Source organism: Ornithodoros turicata, chromosome 1, assembly GCF_037126465.1.
Source record: "Ornithodoros turicata isolate Travis chromosome 1, ASM3712646v1, whole genome shotgun sequence".
Lineage (NCBI taxonomy): Eukaryota > Metazoa > Arthropoda > Arachnida > Ixodida > Argasidae > Ornithodoros > Ornithodoros turicata.
The window spans coordinates 96,997,238-97,014,577 of NC_088201.1; the positions used below are offsets into that span (position 1 = coordinate 96,997,238).

General features: G+C 46.7%; 1 protein-coding gene and 2 long non-coding RNA genes across 3 annotated transcripts; 1 reads left to right on the plus strand and 2 right to left on the minus strand.

Moving 5' to 3' along the window:
• Positions 1-3,066: 3,066 nt before the first annotated feature.
• LOC135366865 (uncharacterized) lies at positions 3,067-3,631 on the minus strand. The gene is made up of 3 exons (XR_010414302.1): positions 3,542-3,631; positions 3,426-3,468; positions 3,067-3,273 (listed from the first exon to the last, which is right to left on the minus strand). It is a non-coding gene; the product is annotated as an uncharacterized LOC135366865 (long non-coding RNA).
• Positions 3,632-15,107: 11,476 nt separating this feature from the next.
• LOC135366871 (uncharacterized) lies at positions 15,108-15,535 on the minus strand. The gene is made up of 2 exons (XR_010414303.1): positions 15,346-15,535; positions 15,108-15,282 (listed from the first exon to the last, which is right to left on the minus strand). It is a non-coding gene; the product is annotated as an uncharacterized LOC135366871 (long non-coding RNA).
• Positions 15,536-16,273: 738 nt separating this feature from the next.
• Positions 16,274-16,885, plus strand: LOC135379538 (uncharacterized protein K02A2.6-like). Its single transcript, XM_064612469.1, has one exon. It carries the CDS (start codon positions 16,274-16,276, stop codon positions 16,883-16,885), a length of 612 nt encoding a protein of 203 aa, XP_064468539.1.
• Positions 16,886-17,340: the final 455 nt, after the last annotated feature.

Consider the following 17,340-nt stretch of genomic DNA (forward strand, 5'->3'; position numbering starts at 1 on the left):
TTGCGTTTCACAGACTGGGTACACGAGGGCCAAAATGACAAAATCACAACTGTTTAAGCTCCAAATAGTCCCGTTGCAATTTGAAAACCATACGTGGAGCTGCATTTTTTGGAACATGCTCCACATAACAAGCATGACAAAGTCAGCTCTGGATAGCAGGACCCCGTCCCCAAGCAACTTTTCTCACGCTGCAGTTGTATTCAACAAAAGCATGTGAGTCCTGGAGAAGGACATTCAGTTTGGCACAACCGCGCCTGCAAATAATCAGAACAAATAAAGGAAGAAGCAAACAAACATAGAAGGGCTGTACTTCAAAAAGAGATAAGTCCTGTGTCTCAAGGAGGTGTTACCACTTTCTAAGTAACTTAATTGATTAAGCTTACATCACTACCTGATTAACTGTCCTAACGAGTGTGATCTAATTGCGTGAAGTCATTATTTGGGCTGCTTCGGTGTGTCCATATTTACGAGGCAAAGCACCGCTGTCGTTTACTAAAAGACTCTTTCGAAGGCGATGCTTGATATAAATCATACTAAACGCATACACGGCTAAAACAACGGCTGTGATTCTACAGAACGATCTCTTTCTGCCATGCGAGTATATCTTTTCCCGGACCGTTCTTTATGGAACAATTTTTGTCCAGAACGCAGTACGGGATATTATATACATGGTTGTTGTTAACCTCAAGTCGTTTCTTATTGAAATATTGGCTGGGAAACGTGCTGTAGTACAATCCCCAGCGCTTCACTGCAGTGACGGTCTAGTTTCGGAATGCAAAACATAACGTAATTAAGAATCGAACGGCAGGACACCTGTGAAACACTGTTAGGATACATCAGTATACTGGCACCTTACAAAATTGTGTGACAAACAACGATCAATGCTAGCAGTGCAATAAATACTCACAATCTCTGTTGCCTCCCATTGTTTTCTATGGGCACACACAGCACTTTAGGGCCCACCAACAGGCGGCCCGAAGGCACGCCTCTCTCCCACGAGCCCCTCTCCCATGCGCGATCCAGCCTTTATACATAGAGATCAGTGGTGGAAACTACAAGAGGCAGGCTGGGACCTCTTCACCAAAGAGGCCAATATCTTGACCCAATCCTTTCAACATCTTCATGTTGACGAGGCAAACACTGTAATTACAAATACTATTATAAATGCTGCTCAGCAGTCAATTCCACTAACAAAAGGTAACCTTCCAAGACGTCCAAAACCATGGTGGACGAGTGACTGCGAGAAGACTCGCAAGCAACAAAATCGGGCGTGGGGTATTTTCAGGAGATACCCCACAAGCACAAACTTACTTCTTTTCAAAAAAGCTCGTGCAAAGACACGTTGGACAAGGCGTCAAGCCAAGAAAGATTCTTGGAATAATTTTGTGTCATCCCTGAACTCAAGCACCCCTTCTAAAATAATATGGGACCGGTTGAGAAAAATTAAGGGTGACTATATCATGATAGGCAAGCCTGAGCGATGGGCAAGAACACGTAAACAAACACAAACATGAAGGCTCAAGCTTTGAGCCTTCATGTTTGTTTAGGTGTTCTTGCCCATCGCTCAGGCTTGCCTATCATGGAATTTATCCACCAGCTAGCCTGCATTTACGCCATTCTGTCAGTGACTATATCAGTTTTTCTGTACCTTTGCTGGAGGTAAAGGGTAGTGTTTGTCAGAGCATGGAGGAGCAAGCCAATGTTCTCGGTGAACACTTCGCAAATGTGTCAAGCTCTTCACATTATGCTGATAACTTCTTGAGAGTTAGACATCATGCCGAAAAACATAACATTTCAAGTGGTACAGGTGATAGGTGTGCCTATAGCCAGCCCTTCATAATGCAAGAATTGCTAAGAACCTTGTCCTGCCGTAAAGTCACAGCACCTGGCCCTGATCGTGTCACCTATTCTATGCTCAGTCATTTATCAACTACCTCTTTATAAAGCCTTCTTGATTATTTCAATATCGTCTGGCGAGAAGTATCCTTGCCTGCCAGCTGGAAAATGGCGACCATCATCCCTCTTCTCAAACCTGGCAAAGTGTGTGATATACGTTCACTGTTCCAGATCCCAAGCAGCAAAATGTACTGAAAGTCGAGTGCAATAGGGGTGGACGGTATGTGTCTTATCAATGTTCTCGAGTTTCACGAGTCTGTTCAAGGCCTTCCATCTACCCGTCCACCCCTATTGCACTCGACTTTCAGTACATTGTGCTGCTTGGGATGTAGCTTGCTTATCAATGATTACGCTAGCCGTCTTGTAACCCCGTATCACTTGTAATTACTTGTACACGCGCTGCGGGGGCGTATCCCGGCAGCTTTAAAAGCACAGGGTTCGAAAATAAAGGCTTCTTTTTGTCTAGTGCACGTCGCACTGTACGGATGCCTCTTTATTGGCATGCCACGACAAAACATGGTGTCAGAATTTACGACAACCTAAACGCCTTTCGTATCGCCTCCTGTTCTGCGAGCTCACTACATCACCCTTACAAAAACGGCTGTTGACCTTTTGTTTCCATTCTACAGAACTTAGTCAACAAAGGGCACAGACATTCAGTCGACTTTCTATTAGCCTTGTGTTTACCTCACATATTGATTTTATGTTGACTTATGGAACTTTAAGTCTTGTTGACATATTCACAGGAAGGTAACATGTCCTTCTGTAGACTCTCCATATACTTTACACATATTTCCTATGACCTTCATGTGTAAGTCTTGTTATATGTGATCTCAATTTCTCTGTTGACTTTGTTGTGACTCAGCTATCAATGAGTAGGCGTCACGCACGAAACTACCTTCGTTCTTTTTTAAAAGGCTTGGCGACCGTTACGTGAGGCACTCGGTATATATTCTTCTTAATCGAGGAAGATACATGATTTACTGAAGCCCGATTAACGTCATCCCCGTATGATGTGAAGACTTTTTGTGGACTTTCTGTGACTTGAGCCAAGTTGAATTTCTCCGTTCTATTGTTCACTCAATCGCAACACGCATAGAATACACGAAATGAGGTACTGGAAAACTAGATATGTATCTATTTGATTCCGAAAATGCATACCTTGGAAGTGGTATCCAGTGTCGACACAATCATACAAAACATCCCGCGCACACAGTAGCGAAGTATTCCACACGTACGCATGCTTTATGCCACACAGTGTCGCGTCGCACAATAGACAGTCAATGACGGGTTGCAGTCTGAGTTCTTCTGGTGACCCACGATAATGGTGGACTTCAAAATTCACTGAATTTCGGCGAAAGCGATGTCTCTGAAGCGCTGGAGAGAAATGTGTCTGAATAGGGCGTTCAATGGCAACTTAGTAATGTTCAAACACAAGTGAGTAAAACCGAGTAGAATGGTCATAGCAACAACAAATTTGGTTCACAATCAACACCAGCCACGAACTGATACACTTCAGGTACACTTACCTGACGGGACGCAAGACCAATGCTCGAAACGAACAGCAAAAACCTACAGCACAACAGTCATCGTATGAATGTAAGTGAAGCTTGATGACACATGAAACTTCTATCACACAGCTTACCTCTTATGACGCAATATCATATCCTCCTTTGTTCTGTAATTGACGAGCGAACGCTGAAAGCCTGAGACAATTGAAACATGTTGCAACCTTCCCAACGACATTCCGATGATGCTAATGGCGATGACTCCTTCGTGATGAGGCGAGGGCGAGGCACGGAGGCGCAGAATCAAAATGTGCAGCAAACCTGTCGCATGCGCATGATCCTCATGTGGTTGTATAAGTTGGAAATATATTGTGTACTGAAGTGAAGTATAAATAATACGAGGAACCGTCTTTTCAAAGCCATCGAAAATGTATTTAGTGTTTTAATAATGTAGTTAAAAGGTGGCAAAGTTGCGTTCAAGCTGCTACATTTAATTATAAGGTCAGACCCAAATACCGCTTTGTGTAGAGAGCCGATAGCACGGACCTCTCTACCTCCCAGGAGCGGTGTACACCTCACATGGTTTTTTACAACACACCCAAAAATTGCTGATATTACCGAGCATGTCTCCCAATGAATAGAGCAGTATGCCTCTATATACATATACCCCCCCCCCCCCCCCCCCATGGGATGATCGGTGCCCCCTTGAGGTCGACCTCTGTGGACATTACTGTCCGGCGGGGCGATTTCATCTCAGATCAGGCAAGCCGGTCCCCTTTGGTCCTCCGATTTCGTTGATTCTTTTTTATGTTAAAGCCACACCTCTATGATGAACAGTGCCACTGGTCCGAAACTTGAGATCGCAGTAGTTGCCGAGAAAAAAATTGACGAGCGTGCCTGGGTGGCGTCGTGCGCTTCACAGAATCTTCCTCGGGTGGTACTTTGAGAGCGTCTCGTCCGCACCACGAACACGCTAGAGGAGCGCCAATTTTTTTGCGCATTCTACAGATGTCGGACTACCACTTAATTTAAAAAAACGGGCATTTCCTCTTACGAACTGTTCGATAAAAAATCGCGAAAACGCTCGTGAGCGCGATTTTACGTACATTTTAAACTTTTATTGCGGAAGAAGTACGCATGGTAGAATTACGAACTATGCACCAAATGAAAGATAATTAATTGCTCTTTCCAACGACGTATTACACATAAATGTGAGTGTTACTGGAGAATAGGTAGAATAAGACGAACCATGCTGCCTCCGTGAAAATACGCGAAGTTCGTAGGAGAAATTCCTCAAAAACCCCACTTTTAATTTTGGTTAAAAAAATTGCATGGAATCCTGATTATATTACCTTTCCAATGGTGTAAAATTTGTGTGTTCTAAAAGTTTAGAACCGAAATGCCGGCGCGCATGAGGAGAGCAGGTACAACGCGATCATGCGGTTCCAACTCCGGCTATACTCCGGCGTTTGTACTGATCGTCGACGAAGGGAACCTGACTTCCACGTATCTATGCTACACTGCAGTTCATCACCTGTTGTGCTGTGATGGAGATTTCGTGCCATATCGTATTTCGACAACGGACAGGCTGCAAAGAAGAAACATTGGCATCAGGTTGCGTGACGCGGAGGCTATATTCTCTTTCACCCAAACTTTGTGCCCGCGTCCCATCGCCTTTGCCGGATGTACATACGGATTATAAGTAATAAGCAAACCCGCACTGGGGACACCAGACGCCAGACTTCCTAACAAAAATGACCTTGCTGCGGTGTGGACAGGTTCGTTTGGTCGCCGTGTGTGGCCAATAATGCACGGACCTGCCGTCGACGATGCAGCGGTTGAGTGAGGTGTCTGAATAACTTTTGGTTCGTCAGCGTTGGAAGTCGTCTCCATGGCTCGGAACATTTATAGTGAGGAACGTGTGTTTTGTGCCGATTATGCACGTCGACATCAGAAAAGGATTCTTCGCCAGAGTGGATTCACAACTGTGTCAAGCCTTGACATCGATGCGCTGAAGGCGCTTCTCGACCCTGAGCGACGTGATGAAGTCTGCGGTGAGGACCAACTATGTAAGAATTGTGTTGCGTACTTTCGTTCAGCAATTAGTGGTCTATCGCAGTCCTCGCCCGTTGCTCTATCTGACACAGACTATGTTCAGAGTGAGGACATTATTGAAGAAATTAATAAGAGTATTTCGACGGCAAATATCGACGTAACTCCGCTGCGGCAGCCGGCGTCTCTCAAAAGGAAACAAATGCCGTCGTATGCGTCACGAAAACGGAGAGAAGTTGGCGACGCATTGAGCAGGTCAATAAGCCGCAGAATAAGTGATGCATATGACATAGACGAACCGACCACCTCCGGAAAAGACTGCACAAGATGTTCTAGCCTTTTGCGCAACATCAGGACCGCTTATCAGAAGTGCACCACTAATCAAGGAAGATGCCAGATTCTTACGCTTCTTCCTGAAAACATGACGAAAAAAGAAATAGTAGGACTGATCCCGGATGCAACGAAATATGTGATAGAAAAATCAAAAAGCCTGAAAGGGAAGCAGGGCGTGTGGGCGATGCCGGACAAGTATGGTGGGCATCCTGTCAGCGAAAACGACGTACAGGTTGCACTCCGGTACTATCTTGAAGACGAAAAGGACTGTTCTGTCCAAAGTCCCAACAAAAAAGACGTAATTCATGTCACCAGAGACGGGAAGAGAGTCGCTGTTGCAAAGCGCTTTATGACTCGTTCTATACGGGAAACGTTTAGCCTGCTCAAGAGTGCTCATCCGGACATCAATATAGGACTGACGAAGTTCTACACACTTCGGCCTAAGTGGGTTCGCACAGACCCACGTCCGGAACAGTGCGTGTGTTTGTACTGCGCAAACTTTGATTTGATCATCGCGGCCATAAACAGTGCGTCATCCATCCAGCTAAGCAGAGACCAACTGAATGCGATGTCTGTATGTCCTGAGCCACAAAGGACATGCTTTTTGCAAGAGTGTCGCAGTTGTCAAGGGGCCAAAACGATCAACCTACAGAAGCTAAGGATCGAGCGTGCCGACGACGTTGATATGGCTCTCTGGGAATCTGGTGACCTCATTAGGAAAACGCTAAAGGCATCGATATTCCTGAAGGCGGTCAGGAAATGTGCTGCTCTGTACACCAAGCATGAATATATATACAACATACAAAGAAGCGCCATTTGGAACGAGAAGGCCTTCGTGGATCCAAGACATGTCATCATGCACTTCGATTTCGCAGAAAACTGGAGAGTCAACTTCTCAAGTGAGGTCCAAGGGCGTTATTGGAAGACGGATCAAATATCCTTATTCACCTGTGTTGTAACGACCATGTCTTCGACAAAAAGTTTTGCCACAGTGAGTGACGACCTATCTCACGATACTGCACATGCCCTTCTTGCCCTCCAAAACATAACCGAGGCTATAGAAGACATCCTGCCCGTGTTTTCCCATGTGATATACGTGTCCGACGGTGCTGCAGCGCACTTTAAGAACAGATACCAGCTCTATGAAATGGGGAAAAACAACTTGTTGCTGCGATGGATTTTCTCTGCCAGTGGCCATGGAAAAAACGCGTGCGATGGTGTCGGGGGCTCTTTGAAACATATCGCAAGCTTGCATAACTTGCGATGTCCACCTGCTGAAGCTATTCAAACCGCTGAAGATTTTGTGTGCGCTCTCAAAAAGAAGGAACACGCAACGGAACTGCTGCACATTCCGTCGGCTCAGGTTGCAGCCTTTCGAAATTCGAAAAAGGATGAATGGGAACTGGTTCGGCCAGTGACAGGGATCCGTTCATCCCATGTGTGGTACAAAGCATCTGAAGGTCATGCAGTATCTGGAGTTCAGCTAGCAAGAACCGCCGAGGACATGTTTGAACCTTGGTCATAGCTGCGTTGTTTTCAGCCCGCCGAACGATCAACACACTACGTCTGGCTGGTGATGTGCATACAAATCTATGCTTTCCAACAGGACCAGTTTGTAATGCCGCTCACACATAGGTGACATTTGTTCCCGATTTCCGCATTCCACTTTCACAGCTGTGTTTTGTATTTAAAATGTACATACGGCTCTTTCATGCACTGTAACTATATTTTACTCTTGTTTTAGTGTCTTTCGTAAATTCTCTCTAAAGGTGAGCGATAGCAAAGCCAGTCACCAAATAAACCACTCTACCGGCTTGCAGTGTTGTATTATTCCTGTACATGCGGATCAATATATTAGGCCAGCTGCCCTGCTTCAAGGTCGTTAAATACGGACCACATCTCAAGCGCCTGTCAACAGAAAACAAAGGATTAGAACGGAAGAACATGGAACCGTCGGGCCGCGTTGTACCTGCTCTCCTCATGTACGTAACATACTAGCAACGTTTGTTCTTTGCACCCTGTCCTAGTCGAAATACGATATGGCACGAAATGTCCATCTCAGGCACAGGAGGTGATGAAAGCCAGGTTCCCTTCGTCGACGATCAGTACAAACGCCGGAGGGTGGCCAGAATTGGAACCGCATGACGGCGTTGTACCTGCTCTCCTTATGGGCGCTGGCATTTCGGTTCTAAACTTTTAGAACACACAAATTTTACACCATTGGAAAGGTAATATATTCAGGATTCCATGCAATTTTTGTTGCCAAAATTAAAGGTGGGGTTTTTGAGGAATTGACCTACGAACTTCGTGTACTTTCACTGAGGCAGCATGGTTCGTCTTATTCTACCTATTCTCCAGTAACACTCACATTTATGTGTGATACGCCGTTGGAAAGAGCAATTAATTATCTTTCATTTGGTGCATAGTTCGTAATTCTGCCATGCGTACTTCTTCCGCAATAAAAGTTTAAAATGTGCGTAAAATCGCGCTCACGAGCGTTTTCGCGATTTTTTATCGAACAGTTCGTGAGAGGAAATGCCCGTTTTTTTAAATTAAGTGGTAGTCCGACATCTGTAGAATGCGCAAAAAAATTGGCGCTCCTCTAGCGTGTTCGTGGTGCGGACGAGACGCTCTCAAAGTACCACCCGAGGAAGATTCTGTGAAGCGCACGACGCCACCCAGGCACGCTCGTCAATTTTTTTCTCGACAACTACTGCAATCTCAAGTTTCGGACCAGTGGCACTGTTCATCATAGAGGTGTGGCTTTAGCATAAAAAAGAATCAACGAAATCGGAGGACCAAAGGGGACCGGCTTGCCTGATCTGAGATGAAATCGCCCTCCGATAATGCAGTAATTAATAATACAAAATTCATCTATGTAAAAAAAACGGTTGAAATACAAATACTTGCTACAATACTACTACAATACAATACAATACAATATACAATACTACAATACAATACTTGCTACATAGACGCATAGAAAGTCCACAAACTGTCAACAGCGACATCTATATACCTTGTCCACAGAAGGTACACATAAGGTAGTTCAAATGATGTCAATAGCAATCCGCCTTTTCAAAAAACGTGTACAGCGCATGCGCAAGACCGCTGCGCACCGCTCGGCAGAATGCCGAAACGATCTGGGAGGCACGGGGCAGCTCGCGGCTCTGTTTTGCCGGTGTAGCGAAGCACGAAGGCAAGTGAAGGAGCATTCGATGTAGTGCCAATAGGGCGCTGCAACGGACAGCACTGGTACGAAGATCAGGGTCACCCGCTTTTTTTTGTTGTTGTTAAGTCTGGGAACGTGCCTCACACAAGAAAACCCGGAGCCTGCAGACTGGATTATGCATGATCCTAGTTCTTTTGCCTTTGGGCGCGGACTGTGCGTTCTAGACCCACGACACTTATTCTCAACTTTCGCCGCAACTCTTTGTTGCACATTTTTGTTTCGCGGTTTGGTACACAAATTTTACGCGTGAAGCAGCTTTTTCAACTGCTGCGGTATCCTACTCAGCAGCACTAATTCAGCAGCATAAAGGCAGTACGGACTTTAACTTTTATTTTGTGGTGATACATATACATATTATGATTAATCAGAAGACAACACGTGCAAATAGACAAAATAACATTTTCTCGCCTACTGACACTAAACATACGCACCTTTGATTACCTTGTGCTCTGTCCCCCCCCCCCCCCCCTTTTTTTTCGAGATTGAAAACCGACCGGCACACAACAACAATAGTGAGTTTTAGTGCATCGTACGCTATCGCCTTTACGTACGCAGGAGATAGCGTTATGGTTCTGTGCAATACGGGAAGCTCTCGTTATGTTTTGCGCGTGCTCAGAACCACCAACGCTATCTCTTACGTACGCAAAGCCGACAGCGTACGATACACTAAAACTCACTAATCATGCAAAAAAGTGTCATGTCACTAGTCATGCATTTAAAGTGACGTGCTTTAAAAAGTTGCACAAAACTTATTCCACAGTTTACTGACATCAATGTTGCACTGTGTTCCTCCCTTCGTAAGTGGAAATCGCTTTTTCACTTGACGTGGGCGCAGCAGATCCGGTGCACGCAAGAAGTCCTGTATTAGCTCGCTGCTGCGCCACAGCAAACTGCTCACGATATTCCTCCAGCTTGTATTGAAACAGTGAGTGTCCTAAGTAGTCTATGTTGCTTCCTGGGGCTCAGCAGTCTTGATTTCGGAACGAAAATAGCCTTCCAGGTCCATCGTAGATACGAAGAGAGCATGCTCACGTGCTACACTCTTGCCTACCACTTTATTTTGCGGGTTAGCCGCGCGGTGGCGCCAGCTCTTTTTGAAAAGGCTAATTCCTGTTGACTTGATCAAGAAGAAGTCAAAGTCAACACACTGTCACGACAGGAAACAGGAAGTCCACAATAAGTCTGCAGAAAGGAAAAATCCATTTTCATAAGGGCATCATGACGGCAGAAGCCACGACGGAGACATTCTCGAAGCTTGCAACAACTTTCCGGATGGAACTGCCTGCAAGTTTCAACTTCTCAGCACCGAACGAATGGCCCACTTGGAAACGTCGGTTTCTCCGTTTCTACACAGTCTCTGGACGTGATCGGCAATCTGGGCAGCAGCAAGTCGACGCCTTGGTGTACATTCTCGGGTCTCAGGCTGAAGACATATTCCAGACGTTCAACCTCGCGACGAGTGAAACCTCTAACTTCAAAGTGGTCCTCGAGAAGTTCGACAAATACTTCATTCCCCGTCGGAACATAATTTATGAGCGGGCGAAGTTCAACACGAGAGTGCAATTGGAAGCAGAATCGGTCGACGATTTCGCAACCTCCCTACACAGGTTAGCTGAAACATGCGACTATGGAACGCTCAAGGACGACTTGCTACGTGACCGTCTCGTGGTGGGCCTCAGAGACACACGCTTGTCTGAAAAACTCCAACTGGACTCTACACTGACGTTAGACAAGGCACTCACGACTGCACGCCAGCACGAAGCTGTGAAGCAGCGACAAGCCGAACTTCGTCCCTTGGGGGACAACTGCGACGTTGCACGGGTTACGACTCGGCGGGCAGACGCTATTCAACTCCATACAGGCACCAGGTCTGAACCCACAAAGAGTAAGAAGCGGCCCTCACCTACCCGTGGCCGGAAAGTGTGCCCTTGGTGCGGTTTGCAGCCTCATCCCCGGTCCCAATGCCGTGCAAAAGGGTCTACTTGTCATAAGTGCAACAAAAAAGGACATTTTGCCAATGTTTGTCGTTCGACCTCCAGCAACAAAAGTGTGCAAGGTTTTCTTGGGACGTCATCAGCAACGACTACGACGTCTGCACGTTCTAACTGGGACATCACCATTGCGGTAAATGGTCAAATTCTATTTCGTATTGATTCCGGAGCAGATGAGACGGTTGTGTCAGATGATACTTCCGGAAGCGGTTTCCCCAGCTGATTCTTCAACCTCCTAATCGGCAGCTGTCGGGTCCTGACGGTCGGTCTCTGAAGGTCATCGGGAAGCTACCTATGCAGCTTTCGTCAAACAATGTACAGTCTCAGCAAGAAGTCTTCGTAATTCGACATTTGAGACACAACTTACTGGGAAAACCCGCAATTGAAGGACTCTGCCTCCTCGCTCGAATATACGACGTTGGACCGAAGTTACTGCAACCTCTATCGGCGTACCCTCAACTGTTTCGAGGCCTTGGAACTATTCGTGGCGACTACTGTCTCCGGCTGAGATCAGACGCGACTCCATTCTCAATCACCTCTCCACGCAGAGTGCCACTTTGTATGCACAGACACGAACGGAATTGCGTGAGATGGAACGACTGGGTGTCATCACAGAGGTCCAAGAGCCAACGGACTGGTGCGCTCCTATGATAGTGGTACCGAAAAAGACCGCCGGAGTGCGCATCTGCGTTGACCTCACGGAGCTCAATCGTTTTGTCCTTCGCGAATGGTGCCCCGTTCCGTCTGTGGAACACACCCTTGGTAGACTGTCCGGTGCTCGCATTTTCTCAAACCTCGACGCAAATTCTGGCTTTTGGCAGATTCCCCTGAGTAAAGAGAGCCGCCTCCTCACCACCTTCATTACTCCGTTTGGACGGTTCGGTTTCAATCGTCTACCCTTTGGCATCTCCTCTGCACCCGAACATTTCTAACGACGTATGAGGGAGATCCTAGCAGGACTAGACGGTGTTATGTGCCATATGGACGACGTACTTGTGTTCGGTCCTACGCCAGAAGATCACGACTCGAGACTTCGTGCTGTACTGGAACGTCTCTCCGCTGCCGGTGTAACTCTCAACGCGCAGAAATGCGTCTTTGCAGTGTCAACTATTAACTTCCTGGGCCATCGGATCTCTGGAGACGGCATACGGCCGGACGAGCACGTGCTGGATGCCATACAGCAACTTCCCGTCCCGTCATCTAAGAAGGATTTGCGACGATTGCTTGGCATGGCAACATATTTGGGCCGTTTTGTGCCTCACCTGGCCGACCTTTTGCGTCCCCTGACAGAGATGTTGAGCGACAAACGTGAGTTTACGTGGGGACCACCGCAAGAAGACGCTTTTCTGCGATGGAAGCAGTTACTGTCAACACCTCCAGTCTTAGGGGTGTACGATGTCAACAAAGAGACTACTGTTTCTGCAGATGCCTCTGCTTACGGCCTTGGTGCCGTACTTCTTCAGAAAAACACTGACGGTTCTCGCAGAGTAATTGCGTACGCCTCAAGAACTCTTTCTGACCCGGAACGTCGGTACGCGCAAATTGAAAAGGAAGGTCTCGCGCTGGTATGGGCCTGTGAAAAATTCCAGGATTACTTGATCGGCAAGCATTTCTGTTTAGAAACCGATCACAAGCCCTTGGTGACTTTGTTCGCCACAAAATTCCTAGACCAGCTAACGCCACGGCTACAGCGCATGCGGTTGCGATTGCCGAGGTACAGTTACAACATCGTCCATGTGCCCGGCAAAGAACTTGTCCTCGCAGACGCTCTATCGCGCAGTCCTTTAGCGTCAGCTGCGTCAACGAAACTAGAAAGGGAAGTGCAAGAGTTCGTGACACTCATCGTGGAGTCTGTACCCTTCACATCATCGAGCCTGGCTGCTATCAAGGCTGAGCAGCAGAAAGACAAGATATGCCAAACGCTACTCAAGTTCAGCAATGCCGGGTGGCCTTCCCGACGCGAGCTTCGCCCAGATATCAAGGCTTATTGGGAGCACCGTCATGCAATCGCGGCTCACAATAACCTTCTTATGTACAAGAACAGGATCGTCGTACCAGTCTCCTATCAAGATTACATCCTGCAGCAGCTACATATGGGGCATCAGGGTGTAACGAAGTGCATATCACGCGCAGATGACAGCGTCTGGTGGCCCCACTGATCTCTATAGTAATAGGCTGGATAGCGGATTGAGGGTGCAACCGTACGGTCGCCGGCCCCTACGTGAGGCCGACAACGGCAAGCCCTTTCACCACCCACCACCACCACCACGGTCGCCGGCCGCCATCTTGGGAAGCTCAAAACATTGCCGTCCGCCACTCAGCTGCATTATGTGCATGCGCCTTTGCGTAGCACTTTTGTGGTGCCATGCCCGCCTGCTGTGGTTATGGGTGTGCTGACCGTACTGGCAAGGCACCGGGGACGACATTTCACAAGTAAGTGACATGGTTTTACAAATAAATGTGATTTATTAGTCCACGAGCGGAGTGAGAAAACGTTGCTGTTGATGTATGTGCGCGGCACTTTGTGAATCGTATCTCAAGATCTAAGCGTTAAACTTTAAGCCGTACGTTATCTGCATAGAGTCATTATGATACTCTAGCCTTCCTGCAGTTCACGGGTATGGTGTCGGCACTCAGCAAGCGTTCAAGTGCGCTTGTCAGCTGTGATATCTACGGCTCAGTTTGTTGGTCACGGTATCGACGATTGCTTGCTTGGATTAGCCTTGTCATCCCTTCCGTAATTGATGGCATAAGTTGTTCAATGCAGGTTCCCTCACGACCGCCCAGAACATTTAAACAAAGTGTGCGGTAAATGTCAAAAAGGAAAGGACTGGACGCCGTCGACGACATCACTGGTCTGCAGCAAACATTTTAAAAACAAATGCTTCGACAGAACGGGCCAAACCGTTCGACTGAGGCCTGACGCTGTGCCCAACAAGTTCGACTTCCCAGAACACCTCCAGAAAGTAATAATGCATGCGACATATGTAGAGGCCAGATTTATATCCGCCACTAAAAGCTAGTTGAACACACATGCATGAGAAACTCATTTATCTTGCTCAAAATATGCACCTCTAGGAATTCACTTGCATGCATTTAAAATACGCAACAAACTTACTGGGGCAAAACTATCTTACTTTATGTAGTGTACAAAAAGCATGCAGAGTTGAAAGCATAGATCGAGAAGTTGCCCGTCAAAAGGAACTCGTTACAAAGTTACCGTGTGAAAAATGCAACTAAGTTATTCAGCCCGAAACGTAGCTTGAAACGTTACAGAGTTACTTAAAAAAAGAACGAGTTGCTCCCAATTTACTTCGGACACAAAATAACACTACACAGGTGCAGCTGAGTTCGACCCTGAGTTGCCTGCGTTGAGGTTTCGTTTATGTCCAACAATTCGAACGTGTTACATCTTATTCCCTGTCTGCACACGATGGTTCAGCTTCATTTCAATAGCAGCAGTTCTTACTTCCTGAACAGAATACTGTCATTGACTGGACATCATGTTTTATGACATAAAATGCTGTGGAAGAACCGTAAAGAAAGCAAGGAAATAAGTGGACGTGAGTGAAAAGCGAATTAGTAACTTGGAACGTAGTAAGTTGGAACGTAGGCAAAGTTACCTGAAAAAGGAGTTCCTCTGAAAATTACCACGGCGCAAAAGTAGCGAGTTAAGTTATATAGTTACCAAGAAAAGGAACTTAGTTACAGTAACGAGTTACCTCGAACTCTGGTTGAAAGTGTGTATTTGCATGAAAATCTAGCCTCTAGAATCATGTTCCCTAGTTAAGAGTTCCAAGCGATGGTTGATAATTGGAATCAGTACTGCACGAAGAGCACCTTAAAGCTGCAGCTAGTCCAATATATGAAAACACTCCTGAATTATGCATTCATATGCAGTTAAAAGCCACTCCATATTGGATAGGACAATACTATAAGACGGGCAAAAGCATATAAAGAAAAAAGTATTGCATGGACATGTTGACTAACGTACAAACTCGTATTAGTGGGACATACAAACACACCAGCCACATGTCTCTTTGGTGCATTCCAGCATGTTTACTTTACTTAGAGACAATAAATAATTTTTCAACCTCGAATGTCTACTCTTTATTCTCGCTGCTTAAGCTTGCGACAACACATGTTTGAATGCAGCCCAAATGAAAACAATGTGATCCGTCTGATCAAAGAAGTTTCCCAGTGCTACAGCAGTATCGGACTGTACCACCTTGCCAAAGAATATACAGAGAAGGTGACAGCCAGGCCTCAGCTGCGAAAGAAATTGTCAAGGTTGATCATATTCAACAACCAGTAATGCACTCTGCCCACTTACCTGCTTGACTGCTTCAAACTTGCTGTTGCAACTGGACTTGTGATACTTTGATGTTGGAACTTTCACCACAAGACCTTGCTACTTAGCCTTTTTATGACTTATTCACTCTACCTCTAGTCATTTTGAACTGTCTTTACCGCCATTTATTTCCCCAGTGCACATATTTCTAGTCGGTATGTTTTTACCGTCATATAGCGTTTATATCGCATATCATTCTAGTCCTTTGGAAGTGCTTTAGTGCCGTTCGGCATTTCGTGTCATAACCAGTCATATCTAAACTTGCTGTGCAAAGCATAATGTTTATACCCAAGCATATTAAGGTAGTTACATAAACAAACGTGTCAAACATTCCCTGGCATTCCGCACCCCCGAGCAGAAAGGAAATGGGAGAAACACGGGAAGCAACACGCTGACGGACGACAAAGGAAACGTAACACAACAAATACAACACCACACAAAACCAGCAAATCACATAATCGTAGTTCAAAGTACAAGATTGGAACGACACGCGCTCACACGAGTACAAAATAGACAGGCAATAACATGTATGTGACGGGATTTCACACAAAAAACGTAAGGAACTCAATCACGAGGGATTTCTGCAGCGATCCGTGGCAAAATTTTAGCGAAGCAGCAAGGGAAGCGCTCACAAACAGCAAAACTTGTCACAGCTTACATGCATTCCTATGGGCTGTAATCGCTCTTTTGAGCACCGCAATATGGCGGCCGGTGGTCGTACCCTTTCCCGCGATACCCTCACCCATCCGCTATCCCGCCTTTATACATAGAGATCAGTGGGTGGCCCGATGTCCGCACAGACGTTGCAGCTTACGTCAAAGCTTGCTCACAGTGCATTCAGCATCGTAGGAACAGGCGAATGCCACTCCTACCTACGGAACTTCCTCGTAGACCCTGGCAAAGGATTGCTATGGATCTCTTCTCGTTGGGAGGAAAGTGGTGGCTGGTGATCACGGACTATTATTCTCGCTTTCCTGAGATTGCGCCGCTCGAAGACCTGTCTTCTAAAACAGTCATCCATCATTGCCAGTCTGTTTTTGCAAGGCATGGCATTCCCGACGAAGTCATGAGTGATAATGGGCCCCAGTTTTCAGGCGCCGAGTTCAAGCAGTTTGCGCAAGCATACAAGTTCACCCACATCACTTCTAGCCCCCGCTACCCGCAAAGTAATGGGCTCGCGGAGGCCGCGGTGAAAATTATCAAGAACTCGTTAAAAAAGACTGGAGACCCATACGAAACCCTCCTTGTCTACCGATCCTCTCCCTTGCGTAACGGCTTCAGCCCGTCACAGCTTTTGATGGGCCGGAGGCTCAGGACAACTGTTCCGACTGAAGCTGAAAATCTCCTGCCGGAGACTGTCGACTACAGAGAACTAAAGAAAAGGGAGGAACAGATGCAGCACAATTCACGTCATGGAGTCCGACGTCTCCCACCTATTGAGACCGGCGAGAAGGTCTGGATAGTGGACCTAAAACGAACTGGAATCGTCAGCTGCAAGGCCGATACTCCTCGCTCTTATTGAGTGAAGACGAACAGAGGGAACGTACGGTATCTCATACCGTATGACGGAAAAGCCCGCATCAGCGACGACGATTCCTTCTCCTTGCCTGATGGGGCGGAGGTCAGCCTACAAGATGCGGAACTGTCCGACCGTGTTCCTGACCCTACGTCACTTCGTGAAGCTGCCGAGCACCCGGAGGAACGGCCGGCAAGTGACATCACGACACCTTCGGACGATGCTCGGACCTGCTCGGACAATACCCACGTACACACGCGGTCTGGTCGCTGTGTGAAGCCTCCTGAAAGACTACAGGTGTAATATTTGTTGTTCGTTTGTCTGTTGAACTTAGCTAGCGTTCTCAGTTCAGCAACGTCAGTTTTGTAAACAGCTTCGTAAAGAAAAGGGGATGTGTGATATGCGTTCACTGTTCCAAATGTAGCTTGCTTATCAATGTTTACGCTAGCCGTCTTGTAACC